Source organism: Sceloporus occidentalis, unplaced genomic scaffold, assembly GCF_023333645.1.
Source record: "Sceloporus occidentalis isolate IW3139 unplaced genomic scaffold, rSceOcc1.0.p SCAF_3, whole genome shotgun sequence".
In the NCBI taxonomy this organism is placed as follows: Eukaryota; Metazoa; Chordata; class Lepidosauria; order Squamata; family Phrynosomatidae; genus Sceloporus; species Sceloporus occidentalis.
Window position 1 is genome coordinate 56,427,878 of NW_028316983.1, and position 19,773 is coordinate 56,447,650.

The 19,773-nt window shown below is 39.6% G+C and overlaps 1 protein-coding gene across 1 annotated transcript in view; it reads left to right on the forward strand.

Moving 5' to 3' along the window:
* LOC149315967 (solute carrier family 26 member 9-like) overlaps positions 1–18,805 on the forward strand; it is a 50,145-nt gene extending 31,340 nt beyond the window's left edge. The window contains exons 13-20 of the mRNA XM_089518576.1: positions 1,078–1,147; positions 2,940–3,032; positions 4,507–4,626; positions 5,721–6,038; positions 7,373–7,427; positions 10,973–11,118; positions 16,508–16,585; positions 17,349–18,805. Of these exons, the coding sequence (XP_089374702.1) occupies positions 1,078–1,147; positions 2,940–3,032; positions 4,507–4,626; positions 5,721–6,038; positions 7,373–7,427; positions 10,973–11,118; positions 16,508–16,585; positions 17,349–17,396 (928 nt within the window). The 3' untranslated portion in view covers positions 17,397–18,805. The remainder of the gene's footprint in view (positions 1–1,077; positions 1,148–2,939; positions 3,033–4,506; positions 4,627–5,720; positions 6,039–7,372; positions 7,428–10,972; positions 11,119–16,507; positions 16,586–17,348) is intronic.
* Positions 18,806–19,773: the final 968 nt, after the last annotated feature.

Consider the following 19,773-nt stretch of genomic DNA (forward strand, 5'->3'; position numbering starts at 1 on the left):
TGCTTCAGGGCACACGACCCTCTCTTTTTATACCTTGCTGACACTTTCAGCATCTGTCCCCTGCCTTACTTTGCCTAATGGTAGGGATAGCCATGCTGACCTTTTGTAAGCAATACAAAAATTAATTCTATGCTTCCATCATTGTTAGGGCGATGTTGGAATCAGCAATTATTACCCTGCACTGGAATAATGATATTGCATGGAATCTTGAGAAACCAGATGTAAAGACTGCTTCCCACATTCATTTTCAAAATGATCAAGTCCCCAGGAAGTGATGTATACCTTACAATTTCAGACAGCAAATCATTCTCATAACTCTGCCCCCATTTAGTGACAGCTGGTATTTTTCTCAGCCCGTTCTTTTTTAGGTCAATGTGCTATCATGTTATCACCACATGGGGATGCATTCATAACAAAAGAATCTTAAGAGATTTTTCGTTATCTATATTCACAAGAAAGCACTTTTTAACTCCTTTGAATATTGTGCAACTTACCCATGCAGTCTACAATCACAAAGGGAGAGTAACTGAGCAGACATTTTTTTGAATATATGGCAAATAATTTGAGTAGACACGCCCTCTCCATCTTCACACCCTTGACAATCTAGTCTATTGTGTAAATAAACTCATACATATACAGTTACATACTACAAGACTAATAAAACTATCACAGTCTGAGACAGCTAGACACAATTTCCATTGAACTTTTCCCCTCTCTCCAAGAAAATATATCGTTTACACTGTTCATATTAGAGGCTGGGATGGTGAGGAAGGGACTTGCAAATCCAGCACTGAATATTCCTTGCTCAAGAAAACCCTGGACTAGCATTGACATACAGGAGACTGTGTAGGCAAATCAGACACATTAAACTTCCTCTTCAGTTCCACTTGCATCACTTCATCTAGTTAAGAGGAAGAGTTTCCAAAGCTATGTTAGTCTGTTGCAGCAAAAACTATAGAGTCTTGTCACATCTTAAAGATTAATAAATGTATTATTTCATGGACTATAGATCTAATACAACTAATACATCAAAAACAACTGTACATTAACATTATTTTTTGTAACATTTAATTCCAGCCGCAATGGTTGTGTTCTTGGCCCTGTAGCTGCCTCTGATATATACAAGAACCCCAAGGTCTACAACAAGGTAAATGCAATTAAAATTTCCTGTCTTATTATTTTGCCAACATTTGGCATTTACACCCAAGATTTTGTTTCAGAGATACTTAATGTGATTTGACTTCAAGCAAGTCCAGTCCTACTTAGATAATAAGGCATCTCAAACAAAAAATACTAGCGGCGGAAGATAGCAGCAAAATATTGCTGAACTGAGGCGAGTGTGCCACACAGCCTGTTTAATGCCCTCTAAGATATCCTGCAACTCTCAGTTGCAGTGGAGAATGCTATCTTTTCCAGCACATCTTTTGCCTCAGATATGGAAAATATCTTCAGACATCCCCGATTCCAGCCAATTATTCATTGTGTGATTTTATTCATAGTGTTCAGAGTCAAAGTTTGGGTAGTATTGTTCAGTAGGTTGAAACAGATTTTCAAAATTACTTGTTTCTCCTGAATTTTTTTTTAAAAAATCCTTATTTCGGGCTCATGAGCAGCTTGCCTTATTAAAGGTCGGTGTGTGTGTGTGTGTGTGTGTGTGTGTGAGACATTAGTTGTGGAATTTAATCTTTGACCTATATGCTATACTATTTCTGATGACTGAACTCATAAATGTACCATTCTCCCATGATAATTGCATATACACAGAATGGAACACACAATCACATTTGAACTGTGCAGCAGTGAACCTTATGGAAGTCAGAGGTAGGCAACAGAATAGGCCACAAGATATGCCTATTTTGTGGCCTATCTGTGGTCCTACCTTCTGGCATGTTTGACCAGACTGAAACAAGGGCACTTCCATTTATTAAACTTTGTCAAAGGGTGATAAAAATACTGAACTAGGAAAACATATTATAGCTTTTATTTGTCTCTACCATCCTTTTTCCAGTCTGGACAAAAATGGAATTGCCGTAGGATGTTGTTGTATTTTCCACAACAAAAGTGAGAAAACAAAATTCTAACTACTGCAGGCCTGTTTCCAGGCATAAATCAAAGTACTGGTTATGACAAAGCCCTATATGGATCAAGTCCAAATTATCTGAAGGATCCTATTTCACTATATGAGCTTGCTGAGTCTTGAGATCTTCTGGGGCAGCCCTCTGTCCCACTACCCTCACAACTGATGGAAACACAGGAGGCGGCTTTCTTGTTGGTTGCTCCAGGTTGTGAAACTCCCTCCCTAAAGAGAGATTAGACTGGCAGATGAAGACCCTTTTGTTTTGACAGGTCTTTGAAGGCTGACTGCTCATGTACTGTGCTATTTATAATTGTTGTTCCTCTTTCTAATGATTTGTTTTTAACTACTTTCATTTTTATTGATAGTGTAATTATATTATTAGCTTTTCTATAGTTAAAATTTTGTAGCTTTGTGTGCTTTAACTTTTGTAAGCTGCCTTGAATCCCAAACTAAGAAAAAAGTAGAAGACAGACAGCTAGTCAGCTAGAGAGAGAGAATAACAATCACCACCATAATAGTGGTGCATAAACAGGCTAGATGGATGGAGGACTAACCAGTGTAAATACAGAAGTTGAAAAAGTCATTTGTGCTAGTTGGGGGTATATTGACACTCCTGACACACATCAAACACATGCAAATCAGGTGAAGAAGGAGGCCACAATGCCACCACTGCTGTGCACATGCATTTCACTGTGGATGAACTTATGAAGAATGCTCGGTCTTCTAAAGGTTCTTCTTCCCTTGATTTGGCTTTTTTTTTTTTTTTTTGCTAGACATCATCTTCAACCTTTCTTTCCACCTTCACATGGTACTCTTTCATTTCATTTGAACCTCATTTAAAAGTCTCTCTTTGTTTCTGCAGGTCCAAGAAATAGAAGGGATTAAAATTGTCACCTACTGTTCTCCATTATACTTTGCTAATTCAGAGATATTCAGGGAGAAAGTTATTGCCAAGGTAAGAAAATACTGGCCCAAAGTAAACAAAATTTTACATCACCACATTGCTTTCTACACCATAGGTTCCCAGATGCTTGTTCTCTTTGCAAGGAAAGATCTGGCATCCCATGGAGGTAGTGGGAAGGGACAGGGAGACTCAGTAGTAGAGATTTCAAAGGAAAATACAGGAAAAAAGGCTGAGTAGAATCTCCCTGCCGGGTTTAAACCAAGACAAGCATTCTCATGCATCAAGATCTTCAGAGGTCCTACTTCAGCTGCCCCACATCAAGCTGAGAACAGTTACCTTTTCTGGACTACAACTCACAGAATCCCTTGCTAACACGGATAATAGCTAGGCTAGTATTAGATCCTAGGAGTAACCTTTTCCTCCTCTGTATCTATGATGCAGCAGAGTGACAGAGAAAGGACTACTTTGTGTGTCACACCCTGTTTGAGAAACACTTTCCTCATGTAGCCTCACTAGGTACCCAATCTGATGTCTTTTCAGCACCACGGTTTATTTTTCCCAGACCTTTAACTCTAAAGTTTGCATAGATGTGTGCTATTTTATGGTTTTATCCATCATGTCCCTGCAAATGCCATCCTAAAAATATTGCGTTTGAATTGAATTAAAGGTTGGCACATGGAATTGTGAAATCAATCAATCAACCATCCTTTCTGAAGGGCTTATATCAAGGGAGAAGCTGCCATTGGATACATGATCACATGCAGCTGCATCTGGATCTTAGACTGCATCCAATATTTTAGCTCTGCTGATTGCCTTCAAATATAAAGAAATCCATCCAGTGGCATCACTGGGATGTGGGGGTGTAGCCCACACCCGGTGACAGCCCAGAAAGGGAGTGACACCCGGTCAGGCCCTCCGCCTGCACTCCCCGCCATACCATCTCTGCATGTGCTCCCACCCACCCCTGCGCTGTCTTTGTGCTCCCTCACAAGGGCTCCCACCCCTCACCCCATGCCATTTCATCCTTTTCCTCATCAGGAAAAAGATGGGGTGGCATGAGGGGAGGGAGCATGCACCACCCCCAGAAGCTTCACCCCCTCCCCCCCCCCCACACACACACACACTGGCTGACACCTGGTGCAGGGACGCTACTGGCAGTGGGGGAGTGCTCAGGGCACCTCCCTTCCCTGCCAGGCACTGGTTTATTCATGAGTAAAATGGTGCCTGACAGGGAGCAAGAGTGCCCAGAGTACCCCCCTTACCTGCTGTGTACCAGTTTACACATGAGTAAGCTGATGCCTGGCAGCAAGGTGAAGGGGTGTACCCTTTTGTCCCTGCCCCTGGAAGCCCCGTCTCCCACACCAGGTGACGCCCCAGTCAGGAATGCCATCCCTTACATTTCAACTCTTAGTCTTGCAGTAAAATTATACATTTCCTGTCTGAACACCAGGTTCATATTCAGATATCTTAAGAGCAAAGGCAGGAAAACAATTCAATGTGCTATCTTTTTTTCTTTTTTTAACAGACTGGCGCTGATCCCATAAAAGTCTACCTGGCAAGGAAAAAGTATGTGAAGAATCAAGAAAAGATGATGACATCAGCACAGAAAGTGAGCAAACTAAATTCCCTCTTCAGAAAGAACAAGGTAACTGAACAGGTATCCTAACTATGAGAGATCTTGTCTCTATGTAAAAGAACATAGGATCAGCTTTAATAAATAATAATAAAAGCTTTATTTTTAATCCGCCTCTCTGTCAGAGACAATTGAGGCGGCTTACAATTAAAACAAGTGCCTCTAACTACTGTGTGGGGGTCTGACTCCCCTTTTGTAACAGTTATTTACAGCATCTTGTCCTTGGTCATTAGCAGAGTGATCAGATATCCCAACTGCAAAGGAGGACAATGCACTGCAAAATGTAGGGTATTCAAGAAAAACGTATGACATCACAAAATAAAAGCTAAAGACAATCATATAAATATAAATTCATGCTTCTTTGTCATGCTCAAAAGGGAGGACATTTTGAGATGAACATTTGATACATATCTTCCTAATCTTCATAAGATGTTCTTCTGGTCAGTTGGACCTCAAACATTGTATACATTTTATAGCAGTTTAAAGAATTTATATAATTGTATGTCATAGCCTTGTTTTTATTTCAGCAATGTCACAGTATGGTCGAGAGGGCCCATCAGATATTTTTAACTTTTTAATAAGTAATCTATTTTAATTTGTAACAATTTAATTCTGTTTTAATGTACCATTTTCTATGTTTTTAACTGTATTCTTCTTTTAACGTTGTGAGCCACTCTGGGTCCCAGTTCTGCGGAAAAGAGCAGGATATAAATAAATATAACAACAACAACAACAAAGCCATGCCAGTTTTTAGAATCAGTATATAGAGAGATCTCGTATCACCTTTGACTCTAACTGAAATAAAGAAGTTGGCAGCATGAGCATTTGTCGACTTGTCTACTTCCTGCATCTGAGGAAGTAGACTGAAGTCTACAAAAGCTCATGCTTCCAACTTCTTTATTTCAGTTAGTCTCAGAGGTGTTACAAGATCTCTCTACATGTTGTTTTTATTTATTTGTCTCTATTATTTTTACAGTATTTTGGGATACTCTGCCAATCATCTCAGATACCAACAATGGTAGAAATATAGTTGTGCATGCATATGTATATCTAATCAATAAAATAAATATAAATTTATCCTGAATATAGTACCTATTCCTTTCCAGACTATGTCTCTGCAAGAGCTCCAGAAGGATTTTGAGAGCAACTCTCCAACAGACACAAACAACAACCAGACAGCTGCTAATGGCAATAGCATCTCATACATTGCTTTCAACTCATCTGTGAATGCTGCAAGACAGCTTAATGCTGCTAGTGAACAAGGAAGCACTGCTAGTCACAGAAGCAGTACTTTCAGTGTTATACCAGCTTCAAACACTGATCCTATACTTACAGCACCCCCATTTGTCAACTTCCACACAATCATCTTGGATATGAGTGGAGTCTGCTTTGTGGATCTGATGGGCACAAAAGCTTTAGGAAAGGTAAGTTGTTCTTAATGGTTATGCTTTATCTTTTTTATAATCCTGCACTACTATTGAAGATGTGGTCCTTAAAATATACAATTGAGTTACATTAAGTAGGTCTGAAATGAGCTGTAATTACAAAAAGGAGTGGTGATAGGCAAAAGCTTATGTTGAACTAGCTTCAGAGAGTTCGCAGTGAAAGCATTCAAAATAAATTGCTGACTTTGTAGGATGCTGATCAGTAGTCAAGAGAGACTTTATGACATGATTATGGCCAGAATTATAGCAAAGTTCAGACGTTCAGAAAGAGGCTGTTGTTGTGGCCATGAGACAAACAAGACCTGTAAGCAATTTTGTGTGTGTGTGTGTGTGTGTGTGTGTGTGTGTGTGTGTGTGTGTGTAAATACAAGGGTTAAGGAAAGAACAAGGGTAAAAATCATGCACTATCAAGAAGCAATGTCTCATGTAGATCAACAACAACAAAATTAGAGACAGGATATAACATACTACTGGATCAAAAGACATACAGAATATCCACATGGTCAGAGACAAATGTAACCTATACCCAAGATACCACTTTAGCTCTATCTGTAAGTCTTGTGAGTTTTGTGTACACTTATACAATCAAGGCTATTGGCATTTTCTGTAAACCACAGAATAAGGAGATTCTGTTGCAGAATGTTGGACTGATGAACTAGTAGACACGATTCCCCTAAATCCAAATTTTCTGTGACTTTGCTTGTAAAACAAACTTTCCTCTCAAAATCTGGCCACTTAGTCCTTCTCATTGAAGTTTATCACACGGGAGGAATTTCTCTTAATTTTGAATGAAAAGAAAGTGGGGCCAGGATGCATTCATGTGAATTCGCTAGTTCAGCATATTTACATGAATTCGAATTGCATTCGAACTGACTTCCCATTGCCCAAAAATAGCTTGCCATTGCCCGAAATTGTGTGTGATCACCTCTCACGCAATAACGTGAAACCCCATGATTGCGTTCGGACTGACTTCCCATTGCCTGAAATTGTGTGTGGTAGTCTATCACGCAATAATGTTAAACCCCACAATTGTGTTCGGATTGCCATTGGATTATACTTCCAATTTCCCTTGTCTGATAACGTCCATTGTTGTCCACTTGTTAGGATTTGGGAATAGCAGCTGAGTTCTTTTGAAAATCTAGGGCTATATATATCCTCAGTCTCACCTCTGCTGTCCTTTTTCTAACAAGGGAAATAACTATCCTGATATACAATGTCTAGAATTTGCTATGCTTTCTACTTTTATGTTGTCTTATATATTTATTGTAAAACACATGGAAATAAATACTATTTTTCTTCATCTCCTCATATAGCTGTGCAGCAACTATCAAAGGATTGGGATTAAAGTCTTCCTGGCAAATATACCTGGTAAGAAATTTATTCCATATACCAAACTCCATCTCTGTTCCATTTTTATTGTCCTTGAAAAGGGACAGAAAATGGAAGCAGGAATAAAAATGCTGGCCTATTAAACTTGCTAAAACATTTGTGTGTATTACAAATATCTGCACAAGTAGGACAGGCTTCTTTTTGAACATTGTTGTGTACAATTTAATATGTAATTAGGTAGAGTGGAACTAAAGAGCCAAAGTTCCAGAATATTCTCCAAAGCTTGGAAATAATGAGTTACAAGTAACTCATTATTTCCAAGATCTGGACAATATTCTGGGATCTAGGGTGTGTGTACACCATTGGCTTAATCCAGGGCCAGTCCGGAGCATCATGCCCTGGACCAACCACAATGGCAGCCACATACATTGGGTAGAATTTGATGTTGTGCTGCATCATTGTGCACTTAGGCCTGCTGGACATACACTGCATTGGCCCTGCTGGCCCATCCTGTGTTTTTGGAGCCAGCATCACTACTTCCTCATGGGTAGGAGTTCTGTGTAAAGCCTGCCTGGTGCCCTGCCACTTCTGCTGAGGTCAGAAATGGCCACCTAGACATGTGATTAACAACAAGTTTGGGTATCCATCCCTCAGTAGACGTAGTGGCACACAGTTACACAGAACTCCTGCCCACAAGAAAACACCAAGATTTCCCCTGACTGCTTAGTTTAGAGCAAAATAGGATTAAGGTAGAAAATCACATATCATCTCCAGACGTAGCTTGTACATTGTCAAGGCTGCCAGCACCAGTTTCAAGAGTGAGTATGGCGTTTCTCCCCGTTGTAGACAAATCCACACTGAACTGCAAAAAGTTGGCATTTCCTATTTAATGTGGACATAGCAAAGTCACATTATGAAACTAACACAAAGAATACAAGTGACAGTTCTGTGGGTGGGTGTAACGATTAACATTTTTTACTTACTTTTATGCAAATGTTTTCTAGTTTTGTGCCAGTCTTAAAACTGTCTTAAGACTGTCTTTAAGACAATAGAAACAGAAGGAACAATGTAATGAGTTACTTCTTGAAAAACTCAACCCCATAACATTAAAAACAGTAATGTATTGTTTTTGGGGAGGCCTTGTAACAAAGTATACAATGAATTATTTAAAAAGTAACTTCCTAACTCTGATATTCTAATTTGCTGTCCTATTGGCCTCCACTTTAGGAAGAAAAAGAGGTGATAAATTAAAAATAAGTAAAATGGAAAGTTGATGTGGCAGTATTCTTAGTTACATTGACTCAAATGGACCTCTTTTTCTTACTACAGGCTTTGAGTAGACCATAGCAGAAACAGGATGGCATTTCCGCAGCCTGAAAAGCTCAAACTATTACTGCTGTCCAATGATTCATCCTGCATTCCTTTCCTATGCACACACACATAAAGGGCCATATTTTATTTTATTCAATGCAAAGTAACTTCAGTGTGTGCCAGGCTAGTTGCCTCTCAAAATCATACTCACCAATCTGTTTTTCCCTTTTTTAAAAAAATTCTGGATCCTCCTGTTGTGAGAGCTCCTGATGGGTTTTTCTGAAAAGTAGCAGGAAAAGTTTGCAAAGCTGATTCTGAGCTGTGTTTCACGTCACATTCTTTGAATTTTTACAGACAGGGAGCTCAAACAGTACTACAAAATCAATGCTTTTCTGTTGCTGGGTATAAGTAGAATTTCAACTGACCATTCAAACATCAGGGGCTCTAGGACTTCCTCTAGTGTGTTCTGCTTGCTACTTTTCTTCCATACGTTTGCGTTCAACATAACATGGTAGGCAGGGTTGTTTCCTTCTCCTTCTCCACACTGCCCCACATGGTTGGTACGTCCCAACAATCAGAAGTAACTGTTTTTCAGCACCATTTTACTATCCTGCAGTATATGTAATTTTTGAAGCAGTCCTAAGCTGATTTGTAGCCAAAAGAAAAGACACACAATTGCACAAAAGTAAATGAGGACAGAAATAAAAGACTTACAGCCACAGCAGACCAGCCATAAAGGCTAGCTTCAGGATGGAGTGGGGGTGTGGTGTCTGCACAACATATGTGCCAATTCTGCCTTCATGCCGGCACGATACCACGTGCCCCACCACATGGCGGGTGGCATCACGGTGCTCCTCTGGTGCTGCATCCAGATGACACAGTGCCAAAGGAGTGGCAAAAAACCGTGGCACCGGTGGCTATGCCATCCTTTTCGCAGTGCAAAAAGGAGCTGCTTTTTGTGGCTCCTTTTTTGTGCCGCGGAAAGGCCAGATCAGGGCTGCAGCATGTAGTTCCTGGGGCCCCAATCTGACATTGAAAGGGGCGCTCTGTTCATGTTCAGCCCTGTTCAGAGCTGAGCACTTTGTTCGTTTTGACTACATTTATTTTATATCCAATGATTTTGTCTTTGGAAAGCATTAGCTACTGCTAATGGTTGTAAATGCACAACTTTACTTAACCATAAGAACTAGCATTATTCCTCAAATTTCCTGGATTTTATACTGGATATGCCAAAGAAATTAATGCAATCACATGGAGAAAAGTTGGAAACATAGAGTAAGGAAAGATGTTTTGGGAAGGTGGAAGAAGTTTTTAAATTTGTGACGTACATTCTATCCATCTTTTAAAATATAAAACATGGGGAGCTTTTGCCTTTCCTTTCGAAGATGGGGTTTTGATATGAAATCAGTCACCTGCAGCAGTGTCTTATTCATAAATTGCTTTCAAACCAGCTTAGTATTTGAGTCTGATTGAGATTTGTGAACCTTTCTTAACAAGGGTGTTAGGATTATTAAAGGTGAAAGCATTAAAAAAAATTTTTCTAGAGATTGGTCGAAGTCCAATGTAATGCTATTGAAATGCAGTCCACTAGCCAAGTTTCCTTGATTTTTCCAGTTGTTGTTGTGGTCTCTGGGCATGTTACTGCTTATACAACTGGTTGTACAAAGGTTGAACTACTGGTTCTTTAACTGGTTGTGAAACTGTAAACTAAGCTGATTCCCCTTCCACCTCCAGGATAAGGCATCAATCCACAAAAGCAAGATAATTTATTTTAGCCAGAATGACACCATTGAATATTAACCATTGCTTTATATTCCCCCCACAACAAGCAAAAACTTAATTCACGGGATCCCATTATTCATGGATATGCTGGAGCTTTGAGTTGGACATAAAAATATTGGGAATCACCATTATTTTAAGGGGCTACTATTACTATTTCCCTCTCTTGTCCATGCTAATTCTTGTTATCTGGTGTGTGTCAGCCAATTGTTGCCTGACAACTCAATTTTTCAATTTAGTCCAGTCACTTTTCTGAGATGGAAACAATAGCAGTTGGGCTATGTTCTTACTCCATTCACCTGTGAGATAATCTGTCAAACTATTCCATATGGACTTTAAATTGAGATTTTTGTGCTGCACAAGCCTGTTCCAGCAGGCATGTTTTCTCATTCCTTTGTACTGCAAATATAGCAAACAAAATACCTCATCACAAATAACTTTCCAACATAATTCTTGCTTTCCACCACTTGTTGTACCTTTGTCTCTTTTTTTAGCCCAAGTGTATGATGATATTCGCACAGGGGGAGTATTTGAAGAAGGAGGCCTTGAGCCCAGTCACCTCTTTGTGACCATCCATGATGCTGTTTTGTTCGCAACAATGAATGGCAATAGAGTTGTGCATCGCTCTGCCTTGGACCAGGTACAGATGACTGATAGTCTTTTTACTCATACTTTTTTTTACTCATACCCTTTACGTTTGTTCATACTAGTATGTGTTTATGTTTCATATTCTTCCCTTTTCTTGATAGATTAGAGCAATAATCACAATTAGATTGGCTAACATGTTAATTAATTTAGGATAATGCATGTTTGTTGTCCTTTTCCACTTTATTCATCATCACCGATATCTCTATTGGAGCTAACATTGTGAAAAATTAAAATAAAATGCATACAGTTGTTAGAAGCCTGGCTTCATGGGCACAGCCAGATTTTAAAAATAATTGGGATGGAAAACTACAAATATATGTATGTTTGTGTATTTATGTATGAGTGTGTGTGTGTGTGTGTGTGTGTGTGTGTGTGTGTGCGCGCGTTATATGATTTAACTGGTAAATATTCCTGGGTGGCTTACAAATATCAAACAAAAACAATGAAATCACAGATTTTACCATAAGACAAATAAATCAGCCTAAAATGTGTCAAAACACTAAAAAATTAGACTGTTAAGAACCAGATATAAAATGTAAACAGCAAGTGCAAAGGTAAAAATCAAAGATAAGCACCTGCTGAAAGAGGAAAGTTTGGCATCTAGATATCACATATACCAGACAGATCTTGCTTGGGAAGACATTCCACAGGCGGGTGGGGGCACTGCTAAGAGCTCCTTTTTCTGGTAGCCATCCATCACAATGTTCTCTGATGTGCCCAGAGAAATTTTCTGAAGATAACCTTAATAATCAGACAGGAGTACAGTTCACCTTCCACATTTGTGGTTTTGACTTTTGCAGATGGGATTATTTGTGGGTTTGATTAATATGTTGTCTCTAGGAATCTCTAGGTCCTCCAGTGCAACTCTGCCCATAGAGTTGTGCTAGAGAACTTAGGCGTTTTTAGAGAAAACACATCTCTAGGCACATGTAGACCCTCCAGCATTATTCCAAGATCAACTTCTGGCATCTGCCATAGAGAAGATGACTACAGAGCTGCAGTGGAGGACCTGGAGATTCCTAGCGAGGTGTTCTCTTAGATAAAATTAATAGTGGTTTTTTTATTTGCAGTTTTTCCACATTCACAGGGGGTCCTTCACCCCTAACCTCAGCAAATATGAAGGGACCACTGTATATGGGAGCAAGTGTTTTATACACACACACACACACTAGCCCTAAGATGCATAGGGATTCAAAGGTTACCACCATCCCTTTGAATAGGGTTAAGAAATATACCTAAGATAGCTAAGAATTAAAACACAGTGGCATCACTGTCAATAAGGTTAAGAAAGTTAGGTGATAAGGGGGGAAAGGCAATAAGAAAGTCAGAGATGGACTATGAAGAAAGGGAGGATGCTACTCAACTAATGGAGAGCTGAACTCCAAATGATGTTTCTCTTGTGGTTGATGGAGAAAAGCTGAGGATAGAGTAACTTCAGTGGGCTGGAGCATGCACATTAGAGAAGAAAGAGCAGGGTTCCTACTGAGACTACTGAGTTCTAGAACATTCTGATTGTGGTTCGGTGCAGGTACAAGAGGCACAGAGACCATGGGTCAGAGTAAACAGGTGTGAAAGAGCAGTGTGAGTCCACTCTGTCTGGAAGTGAGTTCAAACCCCGCCAGCTGCACAGCCCGCTCCAAAAGCAGACCATACTTACTCACTAGTGTCAACCAGTGCTTCCAGGAGCTGGATTAACCCAGTTGATTTTTGCTGCAGTCCAAAAGACTGGAACATGGCTTTAGCATGGCTTCCAGCTACATTGGAGGTGTGTGTTGTCTAATCGGCATGCCTCCAAAGAAACTGAAAGCCGCTTCATTTGGCCTGTCTGTTCCAGGCCCATGAAGAAAAAAGGGGCAGGAAACAAACAAATAAATATTGAATGTGACAGATACTCAGAAGGCAGAAAACAAGGAACAATAGCATGACACATGGTGGAAATAAGTGTGTGTTATTTGTTTAGTCATAAGATGAGAAACAGTGGCCACCACCACGCTATCACATGATAACATGGTAAAATACCCCGTATCTCAATTGTGTGTGTGTTCTGGGTGTGCAGACAGCAATCTTTACCTCCATAGTTCACCTAAATGGAATGCTGTCAGAAAAGGTAGTCTATGGCAGAGGTCATCTGCTTTTATGATTCCTTTTCATGGAAACCTTTGCAGGGTGACTTTATTATTACTTCACATATCTGCACGATCCCTGTGTTGGAAAATCCTCAAAGATCAGAGATTTATCAATTCAGTTTTACTATTTCACCAAAAATAGTGAGATACTGTAAAACAGTGAAAATTCTATTTTACTATTTCAGTAAAAACAATAAAATTATTCAATTAATGTGCAAATTGACCTTTTTTTCCTTTTTTTTTAACGTTGGGCTCATCTAAACTGGCCAAGAGAAGTAGTTATAGTTACATTTATCTTTTCCCACTAGACAAACAATTATTTGTTAATTACAGAATGTTTCAGGGTATTTATGCGTTGAAATGTTATTACTTTTCAACCTGTCAGGGCCTCAAGGTGCTGTACAACAGATAAAAACATTTTAAAACAAACTTAAACAATGTTTTTAAATGTTTTAAAACTATGCATAGTTAAAGCAGCCAGAAGCCATCCCTGCCCATGCAAAACAATAGTGTTAGCTACCCACTTGACTTAAGCAGTCATCACATGTGCTCACCAACCTGTCCTGTGAGAGTGGTGGAACATGCAACAAGGCCGCAAGTGAGGATCTCAAATTTCTGGCAGTCTCACAGGAGTGGCAGCAATCTTTCAGGTATCCTGAGCCCAAGCCATATGTGGCTTTGTAGTTCAAAATAACTGAATTGGGTTTAGAATCAAACTGAAGCTGTTACAGCTTGTGTATCGCAGAGACCTGTGACATGTGGTCTCTGAAAGGCACACCCAATAAGAGTTTGCTGCATTTTGCATTATACCTTTCAAACACTTTTCAAGGGCAGTGCCACATAGAGTTCATTGATGCAATCTACATGAGAGGTAATTAAGACATGAATCACTGTGGTCAAATGTGTCCTCTCTAGGAAAGGGTGCAGCTTGCACACAAACAAACACTAGGCAAAGGTATTTCCCTTCTTTTTTTATTTGTACCAAAAGAGCAGTTTTAAAAATAACTATACCTCCCAACGGATTAATGGACACCTTAGTAAGTTGTGACAATTGATGTTGGTGTGTCCCCTCGCCGTTTATCAGGTTGTTGTTGTTGCAATCCATAGCCTCATTCTATTTCATTCCCCCAAATGCCTTATTTCAATTATATTCAATTATTTTGTTCACAGGTCAGAATGAGAGTCCAGCCTCAAGCAAATGGCTGGGCACCTTGTTCTGACCTAACAGGGAGCAACCCGTGTCAGCAGGGGGTGCACCAGGTGGCACAGTCAGATACATTTTAAACATTTTAAACAACCACCCAGTGTCAGAATGGGGGGCCTCCAGATCTTCTTGAAAGATCCAGAACAATCAGGGAATTTTTTAGTTTGCATTAAAAAGGGTACACAGTTAGTTTAGCACTGAACAGGCTGGAGATCGTCCTGTTTGTTAATGCCAGACCAGACATTTGGGCCATGCACTGTCTGGACTGCTCACTGAGAAGACAGGGAGAATGGATTAATTGGTCGTGCAGACAGGGCCAGAGACTGTGGAATTAGCTTTATTTTAAGGGAATGTTTGGACATGGAAGCTCTAGAAAGTGACATTCCATTACATTAGTGCAGCATCAGTCTTCATGACTTCTTATAAGGACTCAGCTTTAGTTTATTGGCCATCACTCTGTATTTCAAGTACTGTTTAAGGAAGTCTGCCACCTCATCTGATTTTATCAAAAGGAAAATCAAGCATACTGATGGTACTTTGCTACAAAAGAATTTATGAATCAAATCTATGAAAGTGTCGACAGACAGTATGAAAATGTATGCATGTTTCATCTATGACAGTTCATTCAGACTTTCAAGTCACCAGTTGCTAGCCTTCTCAGACAAACATGTATATGTGACTCAGAGTTGAAAGCAAACAACTGATACAATAATCATACATAAAACAGACTACCAAAAAATTGCATTTTTAAAAATACAACATTGCATTCAGTTATTGAGGTCATGGAGCAGTCTTGCTCTACTTTCTTTATTTGCATCATTCACTTTGATAAAGGATTTGTCAACTCAGCCTTCAGCTGACAGGATGAAACATCTTATCTTTGTTATACAGCAACTATATTTGCTCCCAAGAGATTTGCTGAAGGTGAAACCATCTGGTTATCATTTGGATATGGGGCAAAGGACTAAGTCCTTGTTCCACAGTGAGGGTGGGTCAAAATGAGGCTCATTCAAAGGCAAGAATATAGTTGTTGTACAATCAGTTATAAAACCCAGTCTGTATCCCACTTAGGAATATTTGTAACTAAACATTTATTAAATATATCTTTAATGGTGGTCTAAATTTAAAAAAAAAATCAGTGACTGCCACTCTATATCTGCTCTTGGCAAATTGTTCATGTACCTGAACAAAAATAAAAATAAAGAACTCTTAACAGCATTCTGTGCAGGTATGCTGTTCAGATATCTCCTATATCATCACTTTCCTATTTAAACCCATTGAAGCTGTCAAGAACTAAAAGGATCATCCAAATGCCACTGATACCAACTGTTCACAGAACTGATGTCCTGATGTTCCTCAGACTTTTTCAGGATACTGTGCTTTCCTTTTAGGCAACAACCCTACTTCTCTACAACACCTATTTCTATTGTTTGTGCAGCAGCTAGCCAGCCAACATCATCTACCTCAGATGCATCTAGCTCACCACCTGCACCTCAGCCTCATGTGCAAGTATAGCAGTGGCAGCACCTCAGGCCTGCTCCACCCTCTTACCTGCACCAGCCTTACCACAGAAAGGAAGGCCAGATGGCTAGCTGCTTGGTTGCTGCTCCCAGGGTTATCAGGTGCAAAGGGAGCAGCAACCCAGTAGCTGGTCAAGCAGCAAATAAAAAACCTCTCAACTGTGCCAGCCTTGTGGCAAATGCCAGCATGGGTGAAGGTTTTCTTGGCCACTGCTTGACCAGCTGTTTGGTCATTGCTGCCTTTGCACCCACTGCCCCCCTGGATCTTTCCACTGCTCCCAAGGGGATGGTACCACTTTGGGAATCACTATTTTTATAAGACATTTAGTACTTTTGTATATTACCACAGAATGCATTTACAGTCTTAGTGTGCATGACAAACTACACCTGCTAAAAGTCCTTGTACACAACTGTAAAACAGACCTTTCCCCTTTCATGTGTCTACCATACTGGCAAGCTAGACTACAGTATTATGCTGTTTATTTTGCAAACAGTAACAGGTTGTTATTGTTTTGTCATGTTTTCATGCAGCGATCGCATCAGACAGAAGTTTCTGTCTCTGATGGATCTCTGGAAGATAGCAGTGCTGAATTCCAAAACTTGGAAGAGGTATGTTAAAAGGGAAAAAATGATAATGAGTAAACATCTGAACCTTTCATCAGATAATGTGTTGGGTCCATACTAAGTCATGCTTTTGTCCGAGTGACATCAATGCTGCAAATTTCTGACCAAAGTAGGTCTCATTTATTTCAATGTTAGCACAATGTGACACAGTCTGGATTCTGGACCCATGTTAGTATTTTTGTTAGAGAGACAGTGTGGTGTGATGCTTTGAGTGTTGGACTATGACTCTGGAGATCAGATTCCCTGTTTATCCATGGAAACTCACTTGGGCAAGTCACAGACTCTCAGCTCCAGAAAACCCAGTGATAGGTTTGCCTTAGGGTCGCCATAAGCTAGAAATGACTTGAAAACACACAACAACAAAAACAATGTTCTTAACACCAGTTCTAAGGAATGTGGTGGCTTAATGGTTAAGACACCAATTCAAATGATCCTAAGATCTGAAGGTTGGCAGTTCTAGGCCCAAGTGTCACATGATGGGATGAGCTCTCATCACTAGTCCCAGTTTCTGCCAACCTAGCAGTTTGAAAGCATGCAAATGCAAGTAGAGAAATAGGTACCACTTTGGTGGGAAGGTAACAGCATTCTGTGCAGTTATGCTGGCCACAGGACCATGGAGTCATCTTTGGACAATGCTGGCTCATCATCTTAGTAACGGAGATTACGACTAGACATTCATGTCAAGGGAAAACCTTTACCTTTACCTAATACCAGTTCTAAACCAATCCCTCCTTTTTTTTCCCCTTAGGAAATGTTTGGAAGCATTTTTCATTCAGATGCACAAACAGCACTGTGAAATCATGAAGAATGCTTGTGTGATGACAAAAAAAGTCTTGATGGCATTCATTTGTAAAGAAAGGTTTCTATGTCTGAAGAAACAAACAGTCAAGGACAATTGCCCTTATGCATTTTGGGCTCTAGACTATGGGTACCTTTGCAGCATGGAGCCCTTTCTTATGTGACATTCTATTCTTCAAAATCAGAGGAACTAACTCTTGGAGCAGTTGGCATGGACATCAGAAGGAACTCAGGGATTACCCTTCATCCATCCAGAATCAGCAGAGTTGCGGACAATCACTACTTCTCTCTACTTCCATTTTCCTTCATCCCATGCTTCAAGCAATGCTGATATATACCCACAAGAATGTATGAAATACATATGCATACTTAGGAAATCTCAAGCATCAGACAAGTGCTTATCAGAGGGGCAGGAAAGAGAGACAATGTTGTGAGTGTTTGATCACCAGATAGAACGATCATGAGATGTGGCAATTTGGGTATGAAAGAGGCAGTTGTTTCTAAAGTGTGCACTGAACTTTTATAAACTTCACACAAAAAGTAAAAAGGGCCCTGATGATGATGCCTATCTCTTTCTTACTGAAAACTAATATAATCTCCTTGAGGTTTATTTGAGAATTATGTGTGCCAGGATATTTGATGACTATCCATCATTTCTTGGAATTAGTTCTACATCTGCAGTGGTACTGAGCATCACCCAACTACTACCTAAAAGTAGTACTGCCTTTCCACTAGCCTTTTTTCTTCTTTTTTAGAAACCTTTCTATTCTGATGGGGGACAGTCTTATTACTTCTCATAGGAACTGCTTGCACAGACAGACCCTTTCAGGTTACTGTTTTGTTTTTGTTTTTTACAAAATTAAGCTTATTTGACATAAATGTACACCGAAACTAGAAATGTTTTGTTATGGTCCGTGACTAGTTTTTTGTTTAGAAATCTCAGAAGAGTAGCCACTTTTATAGTATTTGGAACTTTAGCTTCCTATCTCCATAACTAAACAGTAAGATTTGGGTTAGGTTCATTTTGAGTAATAAAGTTTCTGAAGGGACCAATTTCCTGACATTGAGTGCCAGTCCCATACGTAATCAGTAAAGAATAAGAGAAGGATAAATTGTTCCTGCTAAATCCATTATTAAAAATATTTAGATTATAGCCATCTCAGTTGGAAAGCATCATCTCATATGCAGTTTAAGCTCAAGGGCAGCATTTGGTTTATTATCTAATCCTTCTTAAGCTTTGATTCCATTCAAATGCTAAATGGATTTTCTTTAATGTTTGCCACAGATGAAGAGAATCTACCTCTAAGGCAGACCTGCCTCCCTAGTTAACCTAGTAAAAGGTCTCTTTTTAAAATTGTATTTTGTAAATGCAAAGTAATTTTTATATAAAAATAAGAATGTAAACTACTGTTGATGTTGTTTTCTGTTGTAATACTTTTCTGAATCTCCAGTGTGTTGAATTTTTCTTTCTCATGACTTAAATATTCTAAAGTAAATCCTGAGATGTTCAAAGACATGAAGCGGGGAAAGGAGTCTGTACGTTCAGGTTATGCGAAAATCACTGAAAATGTCACTGTGAGCATACTTTGAAGGGATCGAATCTTTCCAGAAACTTCCAAAGAAAAGTTTAAAAGAGCCAGGGAATTAAAGTAATTTGGGGGAAAATGAAAATAGCTGGTTTTTCAAAATATTTCATTCTTACAGATAGTGGAATATCACATAGATCTTGAGAGTGTGCTTAATGTAGTTAAGAATATATTATTTTGAAGGTGAATCCAAGTGTTTGTTTAACGCTTAAATTTATCTTCAAGAACAGAAAGAGATGTAAACTTGATAAGTCTGCTACACTGTACCTTCCAGATAAATAGTATCCAGTTTGCAATGAAAACAAAACTTCATAAATCATTCAGAGTGATAAATACATTCTGTACCCCATTCACACTATGTTAAAAACTGGTTTGGAAACTGGTTTAAAAGAGGGTTGTTCATACTTGCGCTGGTTTTTCCCGACCCAAATTTCAGGGGGGGGGGGTGCATATCCCCCTTAACCCAGTGCTTTTGAAGCCAAGGCATTTCCCATGTCTTTTCAAAAGCACTGGGTTTTTTTAGGAAGCCGCCAATGGGAATGCGCAGCCGATCCCATTCGGGGCACCCAGCGGCAAAGGGTAATGAACAGAGGGGTGGAACATACCCATCCCATCCCACAGGTCTTGGCTTGGTGGCAAACCACCATTGTTTTTCCCCTCTCAGCACTTGCGGGGTTGGTTTGTGAAGATACGGGCTCTTTAAATCCAGTGGATTCAAATTTCCCACACTGTCAAGTGGTCCCTGTAAACCACCATGCAGCTGTTTTCCTCTTCTGCTGGTGAATTAGT